Source organism: Enoplosus armatus, chromosome 20, assembly GCF_043641665.1.
Source record: "Enoplosus armatus isolate fEnoArm2 chromosome 20, fEnoArm2.hap1, whole genome shotgun sequence".
Classification (NCBI taxonomy): domain Eukaryota; kingdom Metazoa; phylum Chordata; class Actinopteri; order Centrarchiformes; family Enoplosidae; genus Enoplosus; species Enoplosus armatus.
The window spans coordinates 16749121-16772985 of record NC_092199.1 but is presented as its reverse complement, the minus strand read 5'-3'; the positions used below and the strand labels follow the sequence as shown (position 1 = coordinate 16772985).

At 46.0% G+C, this 23865-nt stretch overlaps 1 protein-coding gene across 1 annotated transcript in view; it reads right to left on the bottom strand.

Moving 5' to 3' along the window:
* Window positions 1–1920: 1920 nt before the first annotated feature.
* Window positions 1921–23865, bottom strand: part of LOC139303667 (uncharacterized) — a 31285-nt gene continuing 9340 nt past the window's right edge. Inside the window, exons 21-48 of the mRNA XM_070927506.1 lie at window positions 23303–23480; window positions 23012–23189; window positions 22195–22321; window positions 21982–22101; window positions 21298–21448; window positions 21100–21212; window positions 20387–20537; window positions 19961–20209; window positions 19408–19620; window positions 15907–16088; window positions 15588–15771; window positions 13749–13891; window positions 11896–12077; window positions 10057–10316; window positions 9710–9941; window positions 9432–9615; window positions 8725–8851; window positions 8438–8512; window positions 7542–7709; window positions 7067–7341; window positions 6716–6864; window positions 6141–6225; window positions 5230–5344; window positions 3847–3978; window positions 3505–3759; window positions 3006–3117; window positions 2741–2897; window positions 1921–2655 (exon numbers count right to left, since the gene is read on the bottom strand). Of these exons, the coding sequence (XP_070783607.1) occupies window positions 2242–2655; window positions 2741–2897; window positions 3006–3117; window positions 3505–3759; window positions 3847–3978; window positions 5230–5344; window positions 6141–6225; window positions 6716–6864; window positions 7067–7341; window positions 7542–7709; window positions 8438–8512; window positions 8725–8851; window positions 9432–9615; window positions 9710–9941; window positions 10057–10316; window positions 11896–12077; window positions 13749–13891; window positions 15588–15771; window positions 15907–16088; window positions 19408–19620; window positions 19961–20209; window positions 20387–20537; window positions 21100–21212; window positions 21298–21448; window positions 21982–22101; window positions 22195–22321; window positions 23012–23189; window positions 23303–23480 (4911 nt within the window). The 3' untranslated portion in view covers window positions 1921–2241. The remainder of the gene's footprint in view (window positions 2656–2740; window positions 2898–3005; window positions 3118–3504; window positions 3760–3846; window positions 3979–5229; window positions 5345–6140; window positions 6226–6715; window positions 6865–7066; window positions 7342–7541; window positions 7710–8437; window positions 8513–8724; window positions 8852–9431; window positions 9616–9709; window positions 9942–10056; window positions 10317–11895; window positions 12078–13748; window positions 13892–15587; window positions 15772–15906; window positions 16089–19407; window positions 19621–19960; window positions 20210–20386; window positions 20538–21099; window positions 21213–21297; window positions 21449–21981; window positions 22102–22194; window positions 22322–23011; window positions 23190–23302; window positions 23481–23865) is intronic.

Sequence of the window (23865 nt, the reverse complement as noted above, 5' to 3'; positions counted from 1 at the left end):
TCCGCTTTGGCCAATCGCAGCGCTGCTCCGCCGGGAGCCGCCGCTGCTCGCTGTCTCCGTACAGACTACGCTGCCTTCAGGGGCAGTCGGAAACATCAGAACATGCGCAGGGGGGGAGGGGTGTCAGCTTATTAAATGCTAAACTGGTATATTGTAGGTCTTCCCTTTCCTGGCTTAATCAACCACAGCTGCGTATCATTCAGTGACTGTGACTAAGTGAACACTACGACTGAAGATCACCATATGAATTTAAAAGCACCCCTTAATTTGGATGTGATTTTTCAAATTCATCAAGTTGAAGAATGGCAACTCCCGCTCCTTGCACCCATTTGACACCCATGGAAAAGAGGGCAATTCACCCTGATGTTTACGGACATAAATAAATAACTGAACACTGTCGGTAAAACCACAGCAAAGATGATTGAAGATGAAACTAATAGTTTGCAGATGACACCGTTTTGTATATAACAGGTGCACTTCATCTTAATCCCCTTTGGACTCCTGTTTATCATAGCAAAGTAACACCACTCCGTTCTTAATTGCATCTGTTCCAAGCCTACTTTTAGCCTCACTATCTATTTCTTGTATCATCTGATTTTGCAGTGTTTTGCCTGCTACTTTTTATGCTGCCGTCTCGGCCATGTCTCTCCTGCAAAAGAGGCTTTCGACCTCAACGGGACTTACCTGGTGAAATAAAGGTTAGATTTAAAAATAATAACAATAATAATAACAATAACATTAATAATAATGATATTAATAATATAACTAGATCATACCCCTCAACACACAGCAGCAACTATAGAATTTTTGTTTTTTCAATCCAGAATCGCTTCTTAAGAAGAAGCTCTGAATGTTGGAATTCACAAGCCGCACTTGAATGCCTCATAAAGGTATCTTATGGCAGTGAAAGAGGAGTCCCACCTCTAATCATATAAATGTGTTAGTATTTTTTGGAAAAAACAAACATCACCTGGTAGTCATCTCTGTTGAGTCTCATGACTGTGGCTCAGAAACAGAAACATCTCGAACACTGGAAGAACATTCAACTCTGTGCTCCACAACGCTGCAGGAAGCAAACAGTCACTTCATCTTACAGGATGAACTAGGCCCCATGAAATGCATTGTCAAGACGCTACACTGCATTTTAAACACAGCCCTTACGCCGAACATCCTTCGTTCTGATTGGTAACCTGCTGCAATCTCCTCATTTATGTTATATTTCCCCTCTCGGTGACACATTACCCATGACTGATTTCTTTGTAGGAAACAGCCCCCTGGTTACCAAGAGGTTGCATCACAGGATTGAAATAGGGAGGTGCTGTCCCCGGAGGCTGCTTCTGATCTCTTCCACCGACACTCATCACATGGGTAATAAGCGTCCTGTTTTGTGAGGATTACCGTCCTACAGCCGAGCACACCGACTGAAGCTCTAACAGTGAGGTTTTAGGGACCACCAGGGGGGTCCTTTGGGGCGATTCCACCAGAAAAATAGGACTAGTAAATTAAATTAATTTCCCTGTTTCCTGTTCTAAAGCTAAAAAAAAAAAGAGTTGGTGGGTCGGCACTGCAGTTTTCTGTCTGTTGAACTGGGCAGAATGTCAGCTGGCCTCCTCTTTGAGGAGTAATAATTGCACCAAGAGGAGCCTTGTGAGCGGTTAAAGATGAGTGGATCATACAGACGTTCCGGTGTGCCGGCGCTATCAAGAGCACAGCCCGTTCACCGTGACAGCGTAATTACCAGGAATGACGGGAGCCTGTGAGGGACCTGTCTGGCCGGCTCTGCTTCCGCTTGATTTGACTTCAACCCTCAGCTGTAATCGCTTCATCAGTCAGCGAGGTTAAGTTCACAGAATCCCTTATTACTAAAGATGCACTCGAGCCGTCTGTGAGCTTATTTAAGGAATAAAAGCAAAGAGTCAATTCAGCTGACAAAAAGATTTTATTTCAAAGGAATGTTGGAGTAAAGGTGAGGTAGGGGCAATAAAAAAAAGGTTAAAAACATTCAGTGTGTCCACTGACCCCTTTACACATGCCAGAAAACACACAACTCTGCGCAGTTTGTTGGCAATACAAATATTCTGTACTGACAAATGAAAAAGGAATGTGCATTTTGGGACAATAAAACATACACAAGGTATCATAGGAACATGTAAAAGAACGAAAATCAGTGCAGTTGGGATAAAGTTAAAATGAAAGTGTAAGTTGATCTAGTGCAAATATCTCCACAAACGTCTGGAGGACTTAAACAAACAGATAAAGTGCCAGGTCTTTGGTGTGAAGGTGCTGCGCCAGGTTCCGAATGCGACACAGGCGGACGTTGTGGGCGTCCCCTGCGCTGTACACCCTGAATATGTGATAGCGCTCCTTCTCTTTCAGCGCCAAGTCCAGCTCGTTGGCAGAGAGGTGGATGAATGCCTTCTCTTTCTTTATAGTCGACTTCACCTCCACGTACACCACCGCCTGCCCCTCCGTGGGCCCGAAGGTGAGCATGAAGTCGTAGGGCTGGCCGCTCTCCCCGCTCTGGTTGCACCACAGGATGTGGGCGGGCCGCCCGGGCTCGCCGCTGTCCCTCCAGTGGCACAGGAAGGAGTTGACCAGCTGCTCCCCCCACTCGCCGATTGCGGCCACGTCCATCTGGTCGTCGGACAACACCACCTGCGTGAGCACAGCGCAGTTTAGAAAACCATCTCGCTCAACACTCGACCGCTGAAAAAGCATCACATATGGTGAATGTACTGACGGTGGTGGGTCTCTGGCAGGTGAGCTCCATGTCCTCAAGTGTGGCCTGCGGGGGCTGGACTTTGTTCCAGAGAGGGAAGTCCAGGTTCAGAGGGGGACGCTGAGTATCTGCAGTCCCCTGAAACGTACTGGAAACCACCACGGCCTCAGGGACGACGCTGGCAGAGGCAAAGGAAGGAATCAATTTAGAGAAGGAAGGGAGAAAAAGAGGGCGGGGGGGGGGGGGCAGTATGTATTGAGTAACAGTAGAAGAAGAAGAAGCCTACAGGCTGCTTGGAGCAAGTTGGTCTCTGGCCGGCTCAGCAGGCTGTGCTGGTCTGCTTTCCTCTCCGTTCTCAGCTCTGTCAGACTCGGTGGTGTCACTCTGTTGGCTGCGCTCTGCCAGTGACAGACAACACCAAATGGAAGGATTTAACACAGGATGTTAGTTTTTGTTTGTGCCGCTGTCTCTTTCTCGCAGTCCAAATTCTACACGTAGTGGCTTTAAATAAACAAAAATACTCTACGTTTAGCTCTGCTTTGGTCACAAACAGCTGAGAGAAATATCTGGCTAATAACTGCTCCACTGTCTTCACCAGCTAGTTGCTAACTTGCTGTCTATCTGCCCTTTGGTCTTCGGCAGGCAGTGTACAGTCGGTTTATCATCTGGCTGCTGATGAGTTTGTGAGGCCAGAAAACCGTAAACAAAAGAGGCTAAAAAGCTCAGTAGAGCAGAGGAGAACCGCAGAGCTCTCTAGGAGACTAGAAGTTTCTCAAACGTGTCACCTGGAGGGTGCGGCGTGCTGGAGGTCACGGCAGCAGGGTTGGGTTGGCTCGGATGGCTGGGGACTCTCTGGAGGCCGGGCGGCTCCGCAGGTCTGCTGCCCCTGAGGGGCTGGTTTCCCTCGCAGCTGCCGGGACTCTGTGGGACGGCCTGGCTGCCTCCTCTGGGGGCAAGGTCCTTCTCTAGGTCTCTGTCTTTGGGCCCGGCGGGAGGCGGCCACATCTTCATGACGGCTTCTACCACGTCGTCAGCAGGACCTGTTGGCACGTAGTAGAAATAGTTGGGAAACATCGCTTCCTGCCGCGAGGAGATGCCCTACGCCGAAACCTCTGTTTCAAATGTACCTGTGCGACCGGCTCCTGCGCTGTGTATAGATGCTCTGGGAGGCCAGCAGACCAGCGTCTGCTCCCCATCCTCTTGTGCGGGGCGAGGCGGCTCCTCTGGGAAGCTGACGGAGGAGTAACTCCTTGATAGCACTGAAGAACGACATTTGTAAGAGTTAAAACCAAAGAGGAAGAAGAAAAGATGGGATAAAAGCTGTAAAACACCAATCATATATAAGCCTGTTTCAGCGCTGTTATGCCATAAAAACTGATTTGTGATGAAAAAGCCTTTTGATCATATTAATCCTTGTAGATGTAAGTGTGTGTGTGTGTGTGTGTGTGCGCTCTTTGCTGCAGTGAGGGATCTACTCCTCTTGCTCTTTGAGCCCTGGCAACAGCTGCTCTTTTATGTCGCCACACACACACAACAGCGAACAAACTGGAATTAGCATATGTGAGAAACACACCAGTTATCTATCTGTGTGTGTGTGTGTGTGTGTGTGAATATTACGAAATGATAATGGAAAAACGGGGCAAGTGTCACAGAGAGAAGCTGCAGATGTAAGACGCCACAAACTCAGACTGAGAAAAAGCAGCGTAGTGTTGTTGGAATTCATCTCACGCTGCGGCTAAAGCACCGATGTTCTGCATCAGACTGATTCTCCGTAACTCCAAACATTCTGTGCACTATAACAACAGCACGGACTCCTTAACCCGAATGAGGATGGTGCAACGCCACCAAAAAAACAGGAAGACCTTTAAAAAAACTCATAAATGCATAGTTAAAAAATTGTTTTTCGAAAGCTCCGCCGCTGGAGATATTCTCTTGCGCTACAAAGATGTAATAATCCGCAGCTGAAAATAGTCCCCCAACAGAAGCACTATTTCCTCTTATTTGAGCAACGGTTGAGCAAAGCTACAGTGCCCAGGTGTTTTAAGAAAGAACGGAGCCTTTTTTAGAAATAGAAAAAAACAAATGGACAGGGCAGGGAAGTCGGAGAATATTAAGAACACGTTGACGTTTTTTGTTTTCTTTTCATGCAATTTGTTGATAATAGGAAACATATAGAACAACACCTTTAAACCATCCTTTAAACTGGCTTTGTGGGGGTGCGGACGTCTAACCAAAAACCCATCCAAACCCCCCCCCCCCCCCACTGACTTGGAGACGACGACTCACTTCCAGGTTGTAGGACTCATTCCTGCAGCACTCTATTGGGACGTGCTATATAACACAGTGTAAAGTAAGCGTGCGGGTTACACAACAATATCTATCCAAAGTTTGCTAGCATTAGCTAGCATCATCCACCATAAGTAGGGCTGCCGCAGCAGAGCCCTTGAGTGTATTGTATTGTAAAGGAAAGATTATTGGATTCATCTTTGACCGCGTCCGGCCCTCCGTACCTCTCTCCAGGTTGACGTCCTGCTTGGGAGGCTCCGGGACCTCCCACGGCTCCTCCTCACTGGGCAGCTCTCTGACGTCCTCCTTCTGCAAGAATCTCCTCAGAGATCCCGGATCCTGCGGACACGAGAGGAGTTAATGGCTGTGGCGACGAGGGTCGAGATCTAATCTTGGCTAGAGGATATTGCGTTTGTGTCATATTAAAGATTTTCCGAGAGGAGCAGATTTGTTTCATTATTCGGCCTGTAAGAAACACAGCTTGCTTTTTCACAGTGAATTTAATAAGAAGCACACACAGAAACGGAGGATTAACACGCAGCACTGATCCATTCGGGATTCACATACAAGAACCACTGAGTGCCTGAGGGCCAGAGCCGAGCAGACTTTGGGGTTTGCCAACACAGGAAGTGGCAGACGCTCCCAACCCTTGTCGCTTCGGAGGCGTCTCATCTCGTTAAAAATGTCGGGGACCTAATTAACATTTACTGCCAGTGACTGTTTGATCAATTCCCTGGAATAATATAAAAGTCTAAGTAATAAGCGGATAGAATAAGTGGAGAGGCAGATCTGTACTGCATTCCCTCCCCCTAAGCCTCTCACATCTCCAGCGTATTAAATGGCCGTTACGCTGCAGAATCGCATCATTAAAACCTTTAATCAAACAGCTCATTTTGTTTACTTTGGCAAATCCAGACTTTGGTCTCATCCAGATTTCAGTAACGATTACATGACGCAGCCTTGTCTTGCAGAAAGGGGTCAAAGTTGAGGCCTGCACCGCTCTCCAGAGACGAGAGCAAGTTGCCCCCCACCCCCGGGAAACAGCTGATTAGCTCTGGCCTCTAAAGTCAGCTCTAGGCTGCACTCGGGCGAGGATGAGTGATCGATGGGTTCGAAGGGAGCGCGCGTCACTTACGTCGAGCGAGGTCATCAGGCCACTCACGAAATGCATCAGCTCTTTCCTGTGGCCGCTCTCTGCGCAGAACAGTTTCACCAGCTCCCTGAAACACACACACACACACACACACAGAATCCCTAGTATTAAAATGTGCCAACAGGACACCAGAGTTTGGTACTGATGCTACAGCAATACATGTTTCGATACTTTACTCAGTTCCTAGTTGTCAAATATTAAAGTAAATATTGAAGTTTCCAAAATAAAAGAATTAGCAACATTTTGAAATTGAAATCAGGAACTATCTAATTTATGAATAGTAAAGAAGACTCAGACCAGACATTCAATGCCAGCGACACAAACTTTGATATTACAACAAGTTTCTTTTGTTTATTACAGAAACCCTCATACTGACTCTGGCCACTCAGTGTTGAAAATCTCTGTCTCTGTGTAAATAATCCACCGTACTTCATGTCAGAAGTATGACTGTGTAGAATACTGAGGTGCTCGAGCACTGCTCTAAAACACCCAACCGCTCTCTCGCGGAGTCCTCCCGTGAGGGTGTAAAAGCAGCCACCCGTCCATCACGCACAAACCTGCAGATGTCCAGCTTGGCCAAGAGGTGATCCTTCTGGATGTAAAACTCCCTCTCGTCCTTCAGCAGACAGATCACATCCTGCAGCTCCACCACGACCTCGTCACTGTCGGCGACGTCCAGCTGGTAGCGAATGTACAGCTTGCCCACCTGGAGGCAATCAGACAGCAGCTTAAATTGTGCACTACAGCTCCAAGGTGACATTATGTTTGCGCCTCACTTTCGGTGCCTAGAGTGCAGGGTGGGGAGCTAAGTGATTAGCATGATTAGTATGTCTTTAGTAGAACAACCAAATAAGGGACTCCCTCCAGGTTTTAAACGGTTCTAAACCAACTAGGTGAGATCTTCGGACCTGTCCGAAGTAAAGTCGCTTGATTTTGTCTCCGATGTTGCTGTCGATCAGCTCTGAGTAGACTTCGGCCAGCTCGTCGTGGTGGTAGAGGAACCTCTGGATGTAGGGTATCACGGAGCGCACCATGGCCTGCATGGGAGGACAGGGTCTCAGGCTCTCGGTCTGAGGCTCCGTCTTGACACACTGGGACAGCAGACGGATCCCGCAGATCTCCAGAAACAAGGAGCGGTCCTTCTCGTTGAAGGTAGGTACGGTGTGTGCTCGTTCTCTCGGCACTGTCTGACCTGCCAGGCAATTATACAACAGTCAGAATCTCCATTTTAACCTCTCTCTCTCTCTCTATATATATATATATATATATATATATATATGTATATTCTTTTGTTATATTTGTGTAGTTTAGGGCATAATTCCTATTGAGTATCAAGTATGTAAGTAGTATGTAGCAACAGTGTACCGAGTTTCCCAGTCTTGCTCCGGGGAGCAGTCCTCTTCTCTGCTGGCGGCAGGTTGAGGAGGCAGACCTGCTTGTGAGATTTAAAGATCTTTTCCAGCTCTTTGCTGTCGGCAATCATGGGCTTGCGTGCCAGACCCACCCAGGTGTTATCCTTGGTGGGGAAGACCCACTTGTTAGACACCATACCTGAACACAAGGCACAAAGAGTAGAATGATTTCCCCCCTTGTCTGCAAATTAGAGCCCAACCATCACATTGTTATGGCCGATGTTATCATACCATTATAGCTTATGACAAATGCAGTATCAATGTACATCTCGGCCGAGAAATAACAACAAACTGCAGTACAGAAATGCCAAAGATATGTTTGAGGTCATTTAGTGTTTCCATTACATAGTTTGCTCACCATGGAGTATATGTCTTAGTCACAAGAGACACTTTTAGGGCAGAGGGCATTACCGAACAGCATTACCATGTTGTACATCGCATAGACTTTCTGAGAGGTGGATCTTGTTGTTAAACATACATTTTTAAAAAATGGCCCTTTTTCCCCCCAACTGAAAGAGGCTGGGTATCCGAAACCCCAAAAACCTAAAGTTGGCTGCTTGGGGGCAGACGCCTTGAGGACTACTATCTGTGAGAACTCACACACCTTCCCGAAAGTCCCTGATTAGTGCTGTAGTTCACTCTGCTGCCACACCTCCACACATTTGCACTGCAGGCAGTGCAGTTAGATGCTGGACTGATTTCAGTCTCCGGTGGAAAGTAATTCCACGCTGCAGCAACAAATTCCTCCCAGTTGCTGCTCGTTTGCAGTAAACAGTCAGGCCAATAGGAAGTCGAGCAGACATGCAGGCCGATGAGGTAATGAAGGGTGGGGTGCGTTTGCAACATGAATGTGTATGAATTACTCACCCTTCAAGGTGGAGCAGTAGCTGAGATTGAGTTTGGGCTGGGGGAGGTTTTCCTGGTCCATTGTACATTTTTGAGCTGTTGAAGATGAAAAATAAAAAAAGATATATGATATCTACAGTCAGGGGAACAGAGGGAGGATGTGGCAAGTCGAGCTGGTCGAGAGGGAAACACAACAGTTGCTGAGCAGAGCAGATAGCGAGCGGCAGACAGACGGGGACATAAAGAGCAAGGAAATGTGTGAGGAACCAAACGCGAGAAACTCTATGAAATGAGCTAATTGTCCTTACCGAGTCTGGCGTAGAGCACCGACACATCCTGCAGCACTTCAGCAGTTGGTATGGGAGATGACGAACAGATCAGTTCCAACAAACCGACATACTGGTTCATACTGGGACTGAGGTCCACGTTCAGCAGCTATACATAAGATACAAAATCACAGCATAGTGTACGTTAGTAATGGTGGAGTTTGGCCTTTAAATTGGCTGATCTGGATATAAATGACAGGTGACAGACAAGATGTGATGACTTTTTTCCTGGAACACGTAGCTTTAGACTCACTCTTTTAGCATTACATCATGTATGTAGCTATGAATGTATGTATGTATGTATGTTTACAACTGGTTCAGCTTTTCATATGCTGGAAATGTGGAAAAAGTCCGGCAGTCACAGCGTTTTCATGAAGCTATCGCTAGCTCAATTAGCTTGCTAGCTACAGAGAATAAAATCTGGCAGCGACAGATGTCATTGGAGCCAGGAAAATCAACGGCCGCTGCCAAGAGATGAAAAGCTGAAATCAGGGAGCCATAGTAAATTACTCATTCAACGGTAAATCTGCCCCCATTGTGATGGAAAGCTTGACAGGCATAGCAACAGAAACTAAGGGGGGGGGGGGGGGGGTTAACGAACAGTCGACGTCAAACAGCTTAATGAGTCTGAGAATCATGTTATACATGTAGGGGAAACTGAAAAGGAAAACATTAAGAGAGCAGCGTACTTTGGTGAAGAAGAATTTCATGCCCTCCAGCGGGTTGTAGAAGGGGGCCAGGACTTTGGGCTCCTGGACGGGGCTGTCTGGTCCGTGAGTCAGCTGTTTGTAGCGCTGGAACATGGCCGTCGGGTCGCTCCAGCACACCTCTTTCAGGTGGTAGAAACGCCCCAAACACCAGTTATCATTTCGCCTGTGGGTGGGGTGCAAAGTTAGATTTGTGGCCTCAGGCGACCACATTCAGACAATAACCCGAAAAAAGCGTGCTAACACAGCTGACGACGCACCTGTGGTACTCCACGAATACAGCAGGGGTGTGTTGGAACAGCTCCTTCAGGGTGCTGTGGGAACATTTCTCATGCAGATAGGTGTAGACCTTGTGGATGTGCTGGACGGTGGAAATGAAATTCGCCCCCTCCAGCTCGTCCTCGGGTAGCTCCTGGTCATCTGCTTTTGGTTTGATGCACCACTCCTTCAGGTAGTTAATCAGAGAGTCCACTGTGATACTTTGTCTCATTCCTAAAAAAAAAAAAGAGAGAAGGTGATAGACAGATTGTCCTGCAGTGACCTGCAGCGACTGTAGGACGACCAATAACTACAGTAGAGACGTGGGCTGCAGTGGACATGTCTTTACCTAGAGCTCTGCTAAACTCGCTGGGGTCTATGTCCACATAAAACACATGAGTCCCCAGCAGGTCGGTGACCTCCGGTGAGGTCAGGTAGACCGAGTTCGGACAGAGGTAGTTTCTCTCCCGCTGGCCTCCTTCCAGCGTGCGACACGCCGGCACCCACTCCAGGCGGCACAAGAGCAGGTAGAAGGAGGACCTGGTGCTTTTGATTTCTCTCCCATCGCTGTCAATCACCTGCGCCGTGAGGTACTGACAGTAGCGGTGTCTGGAAGCATGGGAAAGGTGATTATTGATTACACGCCGGCAAACAATGACATTGCTTCTTTTTTTTTTTAAACAAGATACATTTAATATCTGATCCCACGACTTCAGAGATCCCATGATCACACTGCATGGATGGCCGCCTCGGCGATCTTGACGCCATAGCTCTACAAAGTGACCTAATTCCTCCGCGGCACTGCGCGTGCTTAATGAATGAGTTAAATGCACTGAGACATTCTTATCTACTGAGGAAAAATCAACTTGTGTCAGATTGTCCAGTGGAATGGATGACAGTTAGGCAGAGCTATGGTTAAAAAAAAAAGAAAAAATAGACAGGCAACCCTGTTTTGGTGTTTACCTGCTGCCTTTAGTCTGATGTATTACTTAAGAGATGCTTTATAAAGTGACTATACAGCTCCCCTCTTTCAGCTTTTGTGCAGATTCCTGCTTGAAGTTACACTGTTTCAACAGCAGCAATACTTATCAAGCTGGCCTGTCATGTTATTTTTTTCTTCTTCTTCTTTTTTTTTTTTTACAGAAATCATCTAGTCAAAAGGAATTCTACCAAAAATCCACACATACATTTTTCATAACTCATTCAAATCGCTGATGACATCATGCTTTATTTAACCAATATTTCGCTCGCGAGCGAAGTGTCTTCACTTCAATAATGTTTCAAGTTCAGCAGCAGAAAACCCTTTTTTTGTTTTGTGCCACATTGCGGATCCAGACATGGCTAACACATGCCTTAGTCTTAGTAAATATAAAGCAAATATACCCCATCGTGTATTATACCTTAACGAATGCAGCTGCATTGTTGCTTGTTTATCATTACTGCCAACTGTGTTTCAGATCATACTACAGTGTTTACTTCCAGGCAGCCAGTAGTTTCCATTCCTTTCAGTATAATATGAATATTTCGCTTGAGATAGGTAATCCATTTTCTATTTGTCTCTAATGTTATTGTTGCATGTTAAGGCAGCTGACTTGAATTATCTGCCGGTGTGGTGCATTATAGTGCAGGGTGGGGGGTATCATTCATTCGACTGCGATATAAAAGAGTGTAAGGTAGGAAGGGTCACACGTGACCTAATTCAACCTTTAAACGCCTTTACTGCACTTGCACAGACAGCGTGCACTGTTCACCAGTATGAGTTTGTGAGCTCGGCTGGCCTCCTTACCCGAGCGGCTGTCCTTCGCTCACGCACATCTGTGACAGCAACTCACGAGACGGGGGTCGAGCTAAGAGCAACTAAATCCAGATTAATGAATCCCCAGCCTGATCTCCCTGGCGACCTCAAACCCACACAAAAGGCTGATGTGTCACCGTTTTTCTCTCAAGGCAGAAAACAACGTTAAACTGTCAAACAATGTCCCCACTTCACCCCAGTAATCACTTAATGGCCACAGTCGAAATGATGGGAATTACCACTTGACCCTGACTAACCCTAAAGCCATTAGCCTAGCCATTATCCCAGGCCATTAGGTTCCGTCAACACAACAGACACATGAATGCACCTGCTTCTCAAATCTTCATAAGACAGAACACGACATGTTGGGGGGGGTTCATGTGTGTGCATTACCCAGTATCCCAGTTGGTCGCCAGCAGCTCCAGCAAGGCCATTCTTTGTTCCAGGAGGAGGGAGCCAGGCAGCTGGGCTGTGGCCAGGGCATGGAACTCCTCACAGGGGTAGTCATCAAGCACGTAGCCCCCCCCTGTATTCTGGTGCCACAGTGCACTTTCCACTGACCAGGGACTGGAGGCCTGGAGGAGGAGTAGGGGAAGAACACATACTGTTACTGCAGTGGGCAGGACACGTCATTCAGCTGCAGAGACATTGTGCAGGGATAACGCGCGTGGAGATGACCAAAAGGCCAAATGATGACCAAAAGGCATTGAAATGCGTAAAACATGACCTACTGGTGTAGGCCGTTACCGGAGCCGAGTGTGGGACGGGCACTGAACTGGCACTAACTGGGCTGGGCAGTGGATAATACATTTCTCGTATTTGTAGGTAAGGTGTATTGACGAGAAAACATCAGTGATAATGCGGAAAATATCTATAAGTTAAGAAAAAGAATGAACCACGAGCACATGACAAATGAATATACCCAAGAAGCCCCCCTTTTTATTGTGTTCATTGTCTTTTGTAAAGTGTGTTTCATGTGATAATGCACTACAAATAAATACATCTTGACTGATCCTGAACGGCTCCTTCACACATTAATATTCAGGTTTTAACACCAACCCGACACCCCACATGAGAAAGCCAGCTGGAGGCCAAGTCCTGCCGGTGCATTAAAGGATTTGATGACAAAGTGACTCATGTAAAATAAAGGTCAATTCTGTTATGTTCACTATTCAGGGAATATTGAGGCTCACAGTTAATTCCCTGCACCTGACGCGTTTTTTTAAACACACAGTGTGTCGCTTCAGTCGCTCGGGGTCTCTCAATCAAAACAATAAAAAAAGACGCAGTTTGATGACGCGGTGAACTGGCGCGGGAGTTGTCGTCTCCATCGTGACACAGCCCACGATTGTCAATGGAAATCTTAAATCGCGCTTAGTAACGTTTATTCCTGTTATGTCATTTCATTCGAATGAAACAGTTCCGTTGGCTAACGTAACATTAACTTGCTAGCTTACAATTAGATGAGTCGACTACCCATACAGCGTGTAGTGTAGCTAACGTCGTGTGGCGAACTCAATCGCGGGGGGAGCCCAGCGCTGTTAAAACAATCGTACTAAAAATTAGTTTATGAGCGCGTTGGACATTATGACATTGCCGTACGCATTCGCTCGGCGGCTGTCATAGTAGCACGTCGTAGTGAGGAACTGGAGGGGGTAAAGGGGGAGGTGACGCCATCGTCAGGCGACCAAATGAAACGCACCGCCAGCTTGACTAAAATTACAGATTTCTCCGTGAACACTGTTGGGAACATTGGGAGAATGTAAGAACACAACTCAACAAAATGTATAACACAGGTCTGGTCGTTTTTAGACATGTTAATGTGGAAATGTTACATAATATGCCTTTACGCAGGAATAATGTACTGTCTTTCCCTCAGCGACCGGCCTGTGACACATGCCATCACCTGCTTCCTCTGCTCATCCTCAAAGCAGCTATTGATCTCTCTAGTCCTAGTGTGACTCGTAAGAATTCATATCTTCATCCTTTAATCACCACCTTATTCACCATCATGAGTCACAGTTAGTTTATAACGCAGCGTGTTTCAGGAAGATTCCGCTCCGCCTCCGGTGTCCATGCGACCGGTAAATATTGTGTCCTCACACAACACACCCATTAGCCCTTTATCATCTGGGCTCACAGGTGGGGCTGTCATGGCCGGCCTTATGTATAATTGCATTTTTGCAGCATGACATGAGTGTGATTCCTAATTAGCTGCGGTGACAGTTCAGGGGCGTCCTCCTCACCAGTTCTTTAGCAGTGAGCGTTCGTCTCTCTTTGCGGATGATGAGACCGTCCTGGACCCCGAGTCTGCTGAACAGCTCTCTCCATCCCGCTACATCGCCGTCTGTCTGCACGTAGCAGGGACTCAGCAAGACCCAGTCACAGCCTGGCGGAGGAAAAAGCAGACAGGCAGCAGGACAAGTGTTTACAGGAGGGAAAACAGTAGAGGAAATACTGAACACCCATGAATCAACAGAACAGCAAACGGGTAAAGGAGATGAGAAAACCAAAGATAGAAGGGACTGGAGTGCTATGTTTACCTTTGATATCAGTTAATCATTCAAATCAGGGGAAACATTAGGGTAATTAGTCAAATCTCACAGGGATCCTGCGCACTGCTGTCCAGCCAAAAGGTTTACTGCTACACTGTTTATCCAATACTAACAGAACCAAAGCTGTCAAGAGTTTCTGGCAATGGCGGATGGTGAAAAGAGCCAAGGCCTGGAGGGAGAAAACAAACACGAGCAAAACATCTTCCTCAGTAAAGCCCAGCGGAACACAAAAGGAGGCAAAAAGAACCAGCCAGCTTTTATGGGAAGTCTGGTGTAACAATACCAGTGATGTGATAGGCTGGCATTTGTTTTCACCATGGCCCCCCCTCATTTGATTATGTAAGGGATCTCCCAAGGCTATCTAAAAGATTGGTATCAGAGCGGATTGAGGGATATTCTACAGTAACTGACTTTGAGGTGAAACGATTAGTCGACCAATTCATCAGTCGATGGACAGAACATTTTCGTCACTTTCGGAGACTTGGAGACTCTGATAAGACATTTTTCCATATCTGCCGACTGTTTCTAAGTGATTAATCCAGAAAAAGAATCAGGCAGCTTAATCGATAATAAAAACAAATGATTGTAACTGGCAGCCCTAAACGGACTAGCAGCAGCCATGTTACCCAGGATCAGCTGTCATAAACTCTGTGTGTCACGGAAAACATCATCAACAAGCACCTAAAATGGCTGCCATCAGTTTACACGGGATGGAAAATGAAAATGAGTTTCGTAGCAGTTACTTTTATACTTTTAACACACTAAACATGGTGAAGGCAGCAACTTTAAAGTGGAGCATAAAGTGCGTACTACAATATAATGTTTGGTTTATTTTGGGGGGGAAAAATGGAATTGGTCCTACTATCTTAAATGTTCTTGAACTGTGCAATAAATTGTGTAATGGTGGGAAATGTAGTTATTGGCAGATAATCAACATTAAATGGCGTCCCTTGTTGCTAATTATACTATTAGAGCACAATGGCAAAGGTATCCTCAGTAATGTAAAATGATTTATGTTTAAAAAGGCCTCCAAACGATGTGTTTAAATGGGCAGGAGAGCAGAAACGTAGTGAAGAGGACAAAGAGAACGTAGGCCAAGTGTTCTGATCCATTTTCCATGACACGTTGTCCACAATAACACACACACACACACACACGCCCTCGCACACAACTTGGCGCAGCGCTCCCAGGCATTTCACGCTTTCTTTAACTCCAACAATGGAAGCAAACGCTCACATAATCAACAAAGCACTTTCCTTGCTAAAGAAAATACACACACACACACACACACACACACACACAAATGAACACACTGCTGATGTTGTCCAAGATTCTCCCAGAAGGAAAGGGAGATGGCAGCTGGGCACAGGAAGAAACTAGTCCTGGAGAGTTTTGAATATTTTAGCTGGCTCTCTTGGGCCCACGTGGACGCGGGACAACAGCTGGAGAAGTACAGGGTTCATGTTCAATTGTATCAACCTTTTTGCAGAGTGTGTGTGTCAGTATTAAGAACTGTGGGTTTCTCCGTACCAGGCAGTTTCTTGGGCAGGTTGATGTTCCCGTACTCTTCAGAGAAGTGCACCCTGTCATTGGCCGGGCACAGCAGACCCCTGCTGGTGAGGACGGGCACTGCAGTGTCAGAGTACTCCCGTCCGGAGGAGGAATGCAGCTTGATGAAAACCAAGTAACTCACCACCACCGCCTCGGACTTCGACTGGCGGTGGGATCAGTGGAGGGGGATGGCGTCGCAGAGGGAAAGAGAGAGAGAGACAAGCCAAATATGATGATTTTTTTACCGTGTAAAATGAGCATTTCTGTGACAGCTGATCCAGTGTAAACGGTATGGCACCTTCCATTTGTTGTTCTGTATTGAAGGGTAGATGTGCTGCTCCAGCAGCTCCTGAGGCTCCAGTTCGTGGACGCCAAGTCTTCTCAGCAGCTCCCGGACCTGCTGACTCTCCAGAGGCTCCACGCAGCTCAGCAGAGAGGGGTGAACGACATTTACGTCCTCGTACAGCGCAGACAGAGGTCCTGCGGAAAAAGACGGGAAACGGACGAGAGGAAAGCTGGATGAACAACGCAGCATAACAACCTCCCCCGACACAGCGACGGCAAATACTAAACTTTCCAAAAGGCCGTATTAGTTACAGTGCTGTTGTACTGAATAGTGTCGAATTGTAGGTTACATTTATTTTGGGTGAACAATTCAGTGTCGCTATTGGAGTTCACTTTTTCCAGTTCATTTCATAATTTAGATCCCCGTAACAGATGTTAAGAGAAGCAGAAGACTGTTTTCGTGGAAGACATTTTTGATGTCAAGTCTCATTTTGACCCAGATTTGAGAAAACACACAATTCGTTTGTGAGTCTGTATTTACTTGCGTTTATTCTTGGGAATTCTAACCTAAATACACCTAAATGTGGGCAACCGAAAACCTCCGGTGACCCACTTTTCTACTCGCTAGACTGTCTTCTGGAGGAACGTTTCCCCACTGATCTCCGCGCTGCTCAATATTTCAGGAGAACACAGTGTTTCACTCGGCTGCCTCTCTGAAGCTGTCGCACACTCCGTCTCCGTCCACTCGGCTTCACCTTCGAGCAGAGGCCGCAGCTCGCGCCGCACAAGGCTTGCTCAAACTACGCTCACTGACCTGAAAACCCGGCTTGAGTCAAGGCTTCACTCCCGCTAACATCATTTCCTGTCGACTTCCACATCATTCTTTGTTCTTCTCCTTATTTTTATTTTTTTTACACATTAGAGGCACCAGTGATTTAGCATTGCTCCTCCATAAAGTTAAGGGGCTCACAAGAGACAGACTACAAAAAATAAAAGGTCAAAATAAAAGCAGCAGAAGCTATCTAGAATTGTAGTCTCCAAGTCCTGATGACTTGGGGGGCACATGAGAAACCCCAAAGTATTACTTATTCATTTTAACTGTACGAGTTACCCAAGAGGCTGCTTTCTGACTTTTATAGAGGCTACTTTCAGTTTAAATAGTGGATTCAAAGACTGTTGATATGTCGTTTTTTTTTGTTTTTTTTTAAGTGATACATTAAATGACCTTCATCCCGCGGTCTCTGCTGCCACAGCAACACTTTTGCTGTCTGAAGTCTTTATCACGCACACGCATACACATAAAAAAAGCCAATCAGAAACGCAGTGGCGCATATCCTGTACACACAAAACTCGAGAAATCTAACTGGAAAAATCAGGTTTCTCTAAATTCCCCATCCTGATCCTGAAGGTTTCTTGTTGAAGACATCAGATTACTGCAGAAAGCCAACTTAAGTGCATGTAAACACGCTGATTTTCTTTGGTACTGAAAGAATTTGGTAGATTTGTGCATCAGCTGCAAATTCTCTGTCAATAATTTTGATAATTTTATCAAACAAAAATGGCTTCTCAAATGTGAGGATTCGTGTCTTTTCTCTGTTTCAAATCGCAGCGTCAACACCATGGGCTCTGGTACAGATACTACTTTCTGACATTTTATTCATTCATTCAAGACAAGTTCTGGGAGAGTATGGTAAGTTAACGAAAGTGACATAGTGATGCACTTGGCCACATCTGATCAGCTGCCTGATTTGTTTTTGACTGAAAGGCATTATCGCTGTGCACGTGACGCACGTGACGCCGATAAAGAGCATGGAGGTAAGGCAGAATTTTAAGGCCGCGAACACTCTGAATTGCTTATAGAAAGACACCAAACCACTTTGACTGCATAATTATCTTAGCCGGCAAACTGCAGCAGCAGGATGCTTGCATCAGAGTGTGAGAATCAATTATTCATGCTCGCCATTCTCAACCTCTGCTTTGGGTGCCGCTTTTGGAGCGCGATGACGCACAACGGCCGTGCCTCCGCTTTCGTGTGTTGCCTGCTCCGATGTGAGAGGCCGCGCGTCTGCTTATTCTTAGAGAGAGGTGAGGCCGTGTCATACACCTACTTCGTCGTCTGTGCTAGCTTCTAAGAGCAGACAGAGCTGTCGACGCGGGTCCTTTTACAGGGTTCAGAGTCTTTGTTTCTAGAACTTCTCGGACGTCGGGGGAAAAAAAGAAGGTTTTGAATCTGTTTTACAGCCTGAATTACCATGTCAGTTTATCTGGGTGTCTTGCAATGTGCCATCTTATATTTATCTCATGAATTCACACCAACATTTTTCGGGGGGGGTTTCTGCGAGTATTGCACCTCTGAGCTTTATGAGCACAGATGGAAAGTGTTACATGTGTGCCTCTCACATCACCAAGCTGATACATATTTATCTATTTCTGTTCATCACATTTTTTTTTTGGGGAACGGTAAACCTGCGAAACTGTGCTGTCCTATATTCTGACTGCTTTTCTTCCTCGATCTGGTATTCTTTTTTATTGCCGTTGTCACAGTTGATTACACTGTGCAATCAGGAGGTGCATCCATAAATTCGTTGCAGGTGCTGGGTAATATTTATCTGCACAAAAAGACACACACACACACACACACACACACTGCTGTCTCCTTCCAAATTCTTATTTAACTCCACATGCCCCTGTTTTCTGTCTATTGGAGCTATTTTTAGTGATGTCGCAGTGTTCTCAGAGGTCTCAGCAATTCATTTGGTGTTCTAATACACTGCAGACCACTGTGGGTGACATGTCAATAAAAAGAGGAATTGGGAACATGACAGCAGCGTGCGGGTATTTTTGGGGTCTTTTTGATTTAGCATTTTGTCGATTTAAAATCATACAGCATCTTAATAAAATGCAGAAAATATCTGCAGGGTTCATACAGCTTTTTAAGAGTAAAATTAAAGCACTTTCAAGGCACCTAAACCAAAAACCTCCACACTCGAAGCCTCTAACATCTTGTTACTATAATTGCAATTGCAAAAAAACAAAGTTTACAGAATTGCTTCATACCCACAGCAATCAATGCATATTGTCACTTTGTTTATTTTGTCAGCTGTTCGTATTAACTTTGTATTGTATGTTTTGATCGTGATTATTTATTGCTTGCTGAGACGCCAGGAGACAAACAAATGTGATGATGGGATCGGTTCGTTTCAAATTTTAGGATACATTTCGGTTTACATTCGGAGTGACTGTGCGGATGAATATGTCAAATACAAGCCTATTCCTAACCATGAAAACATAACGATTTCATTTCAGGATTTTCCAAACTTTCAAGACTTTGTACAAAACCTGTATCTGTAAATATTTGTGAGTCAAATCCAAACTTCCAATTGTCTTGGAAAGGGGCGCATGCCAAATTAGCATCTGAGATGTATGATATCCAAAATATTACTGCTACCACTAACTATAATGATAAGTGCAGTGTAATGTCATTGTAGTAGAGTGAAGGCTTCAGTGAAATTACCTGTCTGAGATTGAGCTTGCTTTCTTTTGGTCGTGGCTTCCTCCATTGGAAAGAACACTCCCTCCCCGCTTAGCGCCACCACACGTCCGTCAGCCAGGGGGATTATGGGTAGATCCCTGAGGGTTTGCAAGATGGAGTCGGCCTCTCCGTAGCCATGCTCCAGAGCTCGGAAGTTGCATACCAGCAGCCTGGCCAGCTGATGCAGGCCACCATCTAGAAGACAGTGCCGAGTTTTACATTTTATCAAACCAGATGAGTTTCACATTTTTAAAAGAGTAACTGATGAAGATCTATTTTACTTTCATGAAAAACGTTGCCATTTATCAGTAAAAAAAATACTACTTAATGTCCCAACCAGCTACACCAATAAGGTCAATAATCAAGCAAATTACAGCAGTGCATTAATAAGCCATTATTTCAACGCCGCCATACTTCACATGTTACATGGGTGTAATAGCTTTTATAAGTGATATCTTGCACAAAAATCTCTGACTTTCCATCAAAATTTCACCCTCTCCCTCTTTCTGCCTTCCACACACACACACACACACACCTGAGTGGATGCCCTCCGCTGTCACCAGCTCCTTGGCCATGGCCGTGGTTACCGTGGTAACATCAGATCCCCGCAGGTGGCGGACGCCTAGGTGCGCGAGCAGGGAGGTGGACGGGGCGTGGCTCAAACCCGGGTGGAGATAAGACAGCGACAGGTGCCGCTGTAGCTCGTCTCCACTGATGACATCGCGGATCACGGCGTCCTGACAGACGGCCACTTGGGACGGCAGCTTGTACACCACCTTACCATCTGGGAGAGAAAGCACGGAGGGGAACATTTACAGGGTTAGATGCAATGTTTTCAAGCTCTAGTATGCCTACGCTGAGCTCACAGCTTCGGCATACGCGAAATATTTTTGTTCATGCTGTTATGCTTTTTTATTTTGTGTGATTTTAAGGTTTTACATTTTGCATGCGTGAGTAATACCTGAGCTGAGTGTAGGCAGGAAGGCCTTGCCCTTGAGCAGCTGAATAATCTGCCCGGCAACAGGCTTGAAGAAGTCCAAGACTTCGTCAGGCAGGGGGATGAACTGCAGGAACTGGCAGAGGCCCTTCAGCCCCCTGAACTCTGGGTGATCCTAAAATACGGAGAAAACAGGAGGGACACTGGTTTGTAGGAAGGCAATAGCCACGACTCATGAGTGCTATTAGTTATTTATTTTTCTTCATATACCAAAACTTCTCAAATAGTGGCCAAAGCCTTTATTATTGAGTGTTTAACTCTTAATAAAAATATCTAAAAGATGTTTTGTTTTTTCTTAAATAAAAGAATGCATTCTAGTGCTTCTGTTCCCGGCAAGCTTTTAATTTGAAACATTTGCAGGAAGTGTTGCGTTCCATTAATGGTAATGGAAAAAAAGCGATGGAAGCCACTGGAATTACTATGTGAATAAAAACAGTTGCACATTATGTTGAATTTACCGTGCAACCTATTATAGCTCAGGTAGTTTCACCCCTCTATGGTTTTTTTTTAACTTTTAATTTGTATATTATACTTTCATTAATATACTTATTATATACTTAATATTTCAATGTCCCCTCGCCTTGTCCTGGTCAGTCCGAACTCTATTTGTAAATGATCAGGTTTCCTTTCATTTGACATTTTTCAGACGACTCTGCAGATAGGAAGTATTGTCTTACAGCGAAGACATCCATGGCCTTGAGGAAGAGCTGTGGTATCTCCGATCGGAGCCACTGGTTCCACGAGCTGTCTCTGTCAACGTCTTCACGGGAGGACGGGATGTCAAAGTCACCTGGAGAAGAGTGCCGGGGTGAGGTGTCAGATTTCGTCCTCCGTGAAACAGACAGCTCTAGAATTTGAAACTCCTTCGCTCTCACCTTGGATGATGAAACGGAAGCCGAAACTGCGCAGGGGCAGGTAAGCAAACACAGGCTGCTTCTGGGGCTGGCACACGACATCGCTTCCCGCGGGGCTGCTGTCGAGCTGGAACGCCAGGGCGAGCTCTGTGGACTCGACGTCCTCTTTGATCTGAAGGGGAGGCGGATCAGAATAGGTGCAAACAGCTCACAAACAAGCTGGCTTCTTGTTAAATGGCTGTTGGGCAGGGGGGGAAACTGGAGCAGAATGTCTCAACATATTTTCTCTCACTCTGCGTCATTTCTTCTCTTACTTAACCTAACTGCAGGTAATGGGCAGCTGCCTCTGGGAAATGGAAGAAGAAAGGTAACTGAAGAAGAGAGAGTAGCAGGGATTATGGCGAAGTTTCAGACTGACAGATCATTAAAATCAGTTTGGTGGCTCGTATGTGTGTCTGAGGTTTTGTTTTTGTCATATGTTCCTGCTTGATGTGGGACCCAAAAGCCTGCCTAATGAGCGAGCTCTCTGGCAAGACGGCAAGATGTAAAGACTTCTGTGGAACAGTTATACAGTGCAAACACAGGAGCACGTCAGAGAAACGCAGGAAGGATGAGGCTTCTTGTTCTGAAATGTAGATAGGATATGTGTGCCTGACAAAGAAGCAAGAGAACTGAGTCCTGAACGTCAGTGTGTGTGTGCATTACCTTCTTGGGCTGCACCATAGTTTTGACCACTAGCCAGCGCTCAACGCCCTCCGTGTGCTCCACCTCCAACACGTTGTGACTCAGGTCCCTACGGGTCATCGTCACGAGGCGCTTCTCACCCTGCAGGGGGGACAGGTGGCAGAGGTATAGAAACACACATGTTCTTTGTGACTTGGAACAGAACGCGAGCAGGCGTGCGAGTGCGAGAGCTACCTGGTTGTAGATGGCGATGGAGCGCAGGCGGTGCAGGAAGAGCAGCAGGGAGGGGTGCACGTCGTGGAACAGGTTCCTGGTCTGATGGCTCTCGGAGCGCAGGGGGAGGCAGATCTTAGTGGTCCAGCTGATGAGAGAAGAGATGCAGTTAGGTAGTTCGAAAAGTGATGGTTCCAATATATACATATATATATATATATATCTTTCAGCTCATTGTTTTGGTTCACTCTCACTGCTCTCAACAGCCGAATAGCTCTGACAAACACACTGCGCACACACACCTGCTCAACACCAACTGACAAGACAGACAAACATTCATCAGGTGGCAGAAAACACGAGTCTAAATTAATGTTTATGTTGCTTCCTGTCTGCTGGATGTGTAAACAGGAAACTTGTTTTCCCATTTTCCCCACATCAACTTTATATCTTTATTTACATCATTCTTGTGTTTGACGCTGCTGCTTTAATTATTCATTCCTTCGGACACTGATTCATTCATTTTGCTGTCATGGAAGAAACAAGCATTTCAGTGTTTGTGCCATTCTAGACGTTTGTGCCACGTACTGTTTATTGGAGGTATGAGGAGGTTCAAGTTACAGAATACACAAAGTAAGTCAGTAAGTATATGAGCTCACTTGAATGTTGAAATATGATGTTTGTGTTTTAAGATATTTTCACATGTAGGAGAAGCATAGGTGTGAATAATGAATTCCATTTAGCTGCTATTGTGCGTGAGGGCTCACTGCCACGCCGGCATGGCTTACGGGGGACACTTGAATCGAACATAGCAAGGCCCGCTCTTTTCTCAGTCACCGACCTGTGCTGATTTATGTCCTTCAGCTGCGTGTCCAGAGGCCTCTCGTCCTCAGCCCAGTGGGGGAGGATGTATCCCATGGGGCCGCAGGTCTTGTCGAAGCGCAAGTGGAAGCCATTGGAGTGAATCTCGGGGCAGTCCGTGACTTTGAACACCGACTTGAAGCCGATGCCCTTTTGCCCTGCGACGAGCGGAGCGGTCAGAATCAAGTTAAACCACGTTAACACGCTCAGTGACAAAAGCTTGCGCACTTGTACACCGTGAGCCCGGATGAGGCGCCGCGCGCATACTTACCTATGTATCCATATTTGTGTTTGCCCTTGGTGCTGCAGCCCACATCACAGATGGCCCTGATGTTCTTCTCCTGGAAGCCGCTCTCGTTGTTGAGGACGGTGATGCAGTCCCTCTCCACCCAGAAGGCCAGTGCCGGGACGACGCCGGCCTCTGATGGGTAACTGTTGTCATCGGCGTTCTGAAAAAAAATGGATACAAAGGAGGTTCGGGGGAATAAGTCATCGTGGTTCAACTATTAAGACACGAAGCTCTGAAGCGCCACCTTGGCTTTTTAGTTTTGCTGAATATTAATCACTCCTCATCATGATATTGTATATTGTGTATATTGAAACTGTCAGTATAGTGTGGTTCTTCAGTTCTTTTTAGCTCAAAAAAGATGTTTGCTAGACAGTTTTTAGCAATATTTACATACTTTGATTTGCAATAAATGCACAAAAAAGAAAAGCAGACCAACCCTTCTCATGCATTGTAACGCCATGACTCCATCAACGTTTCATAATAACTGCGTATGTGTGATAAACCCGTATGATTTTGTTTAATAACTGAAAAATAATCCAGATTTA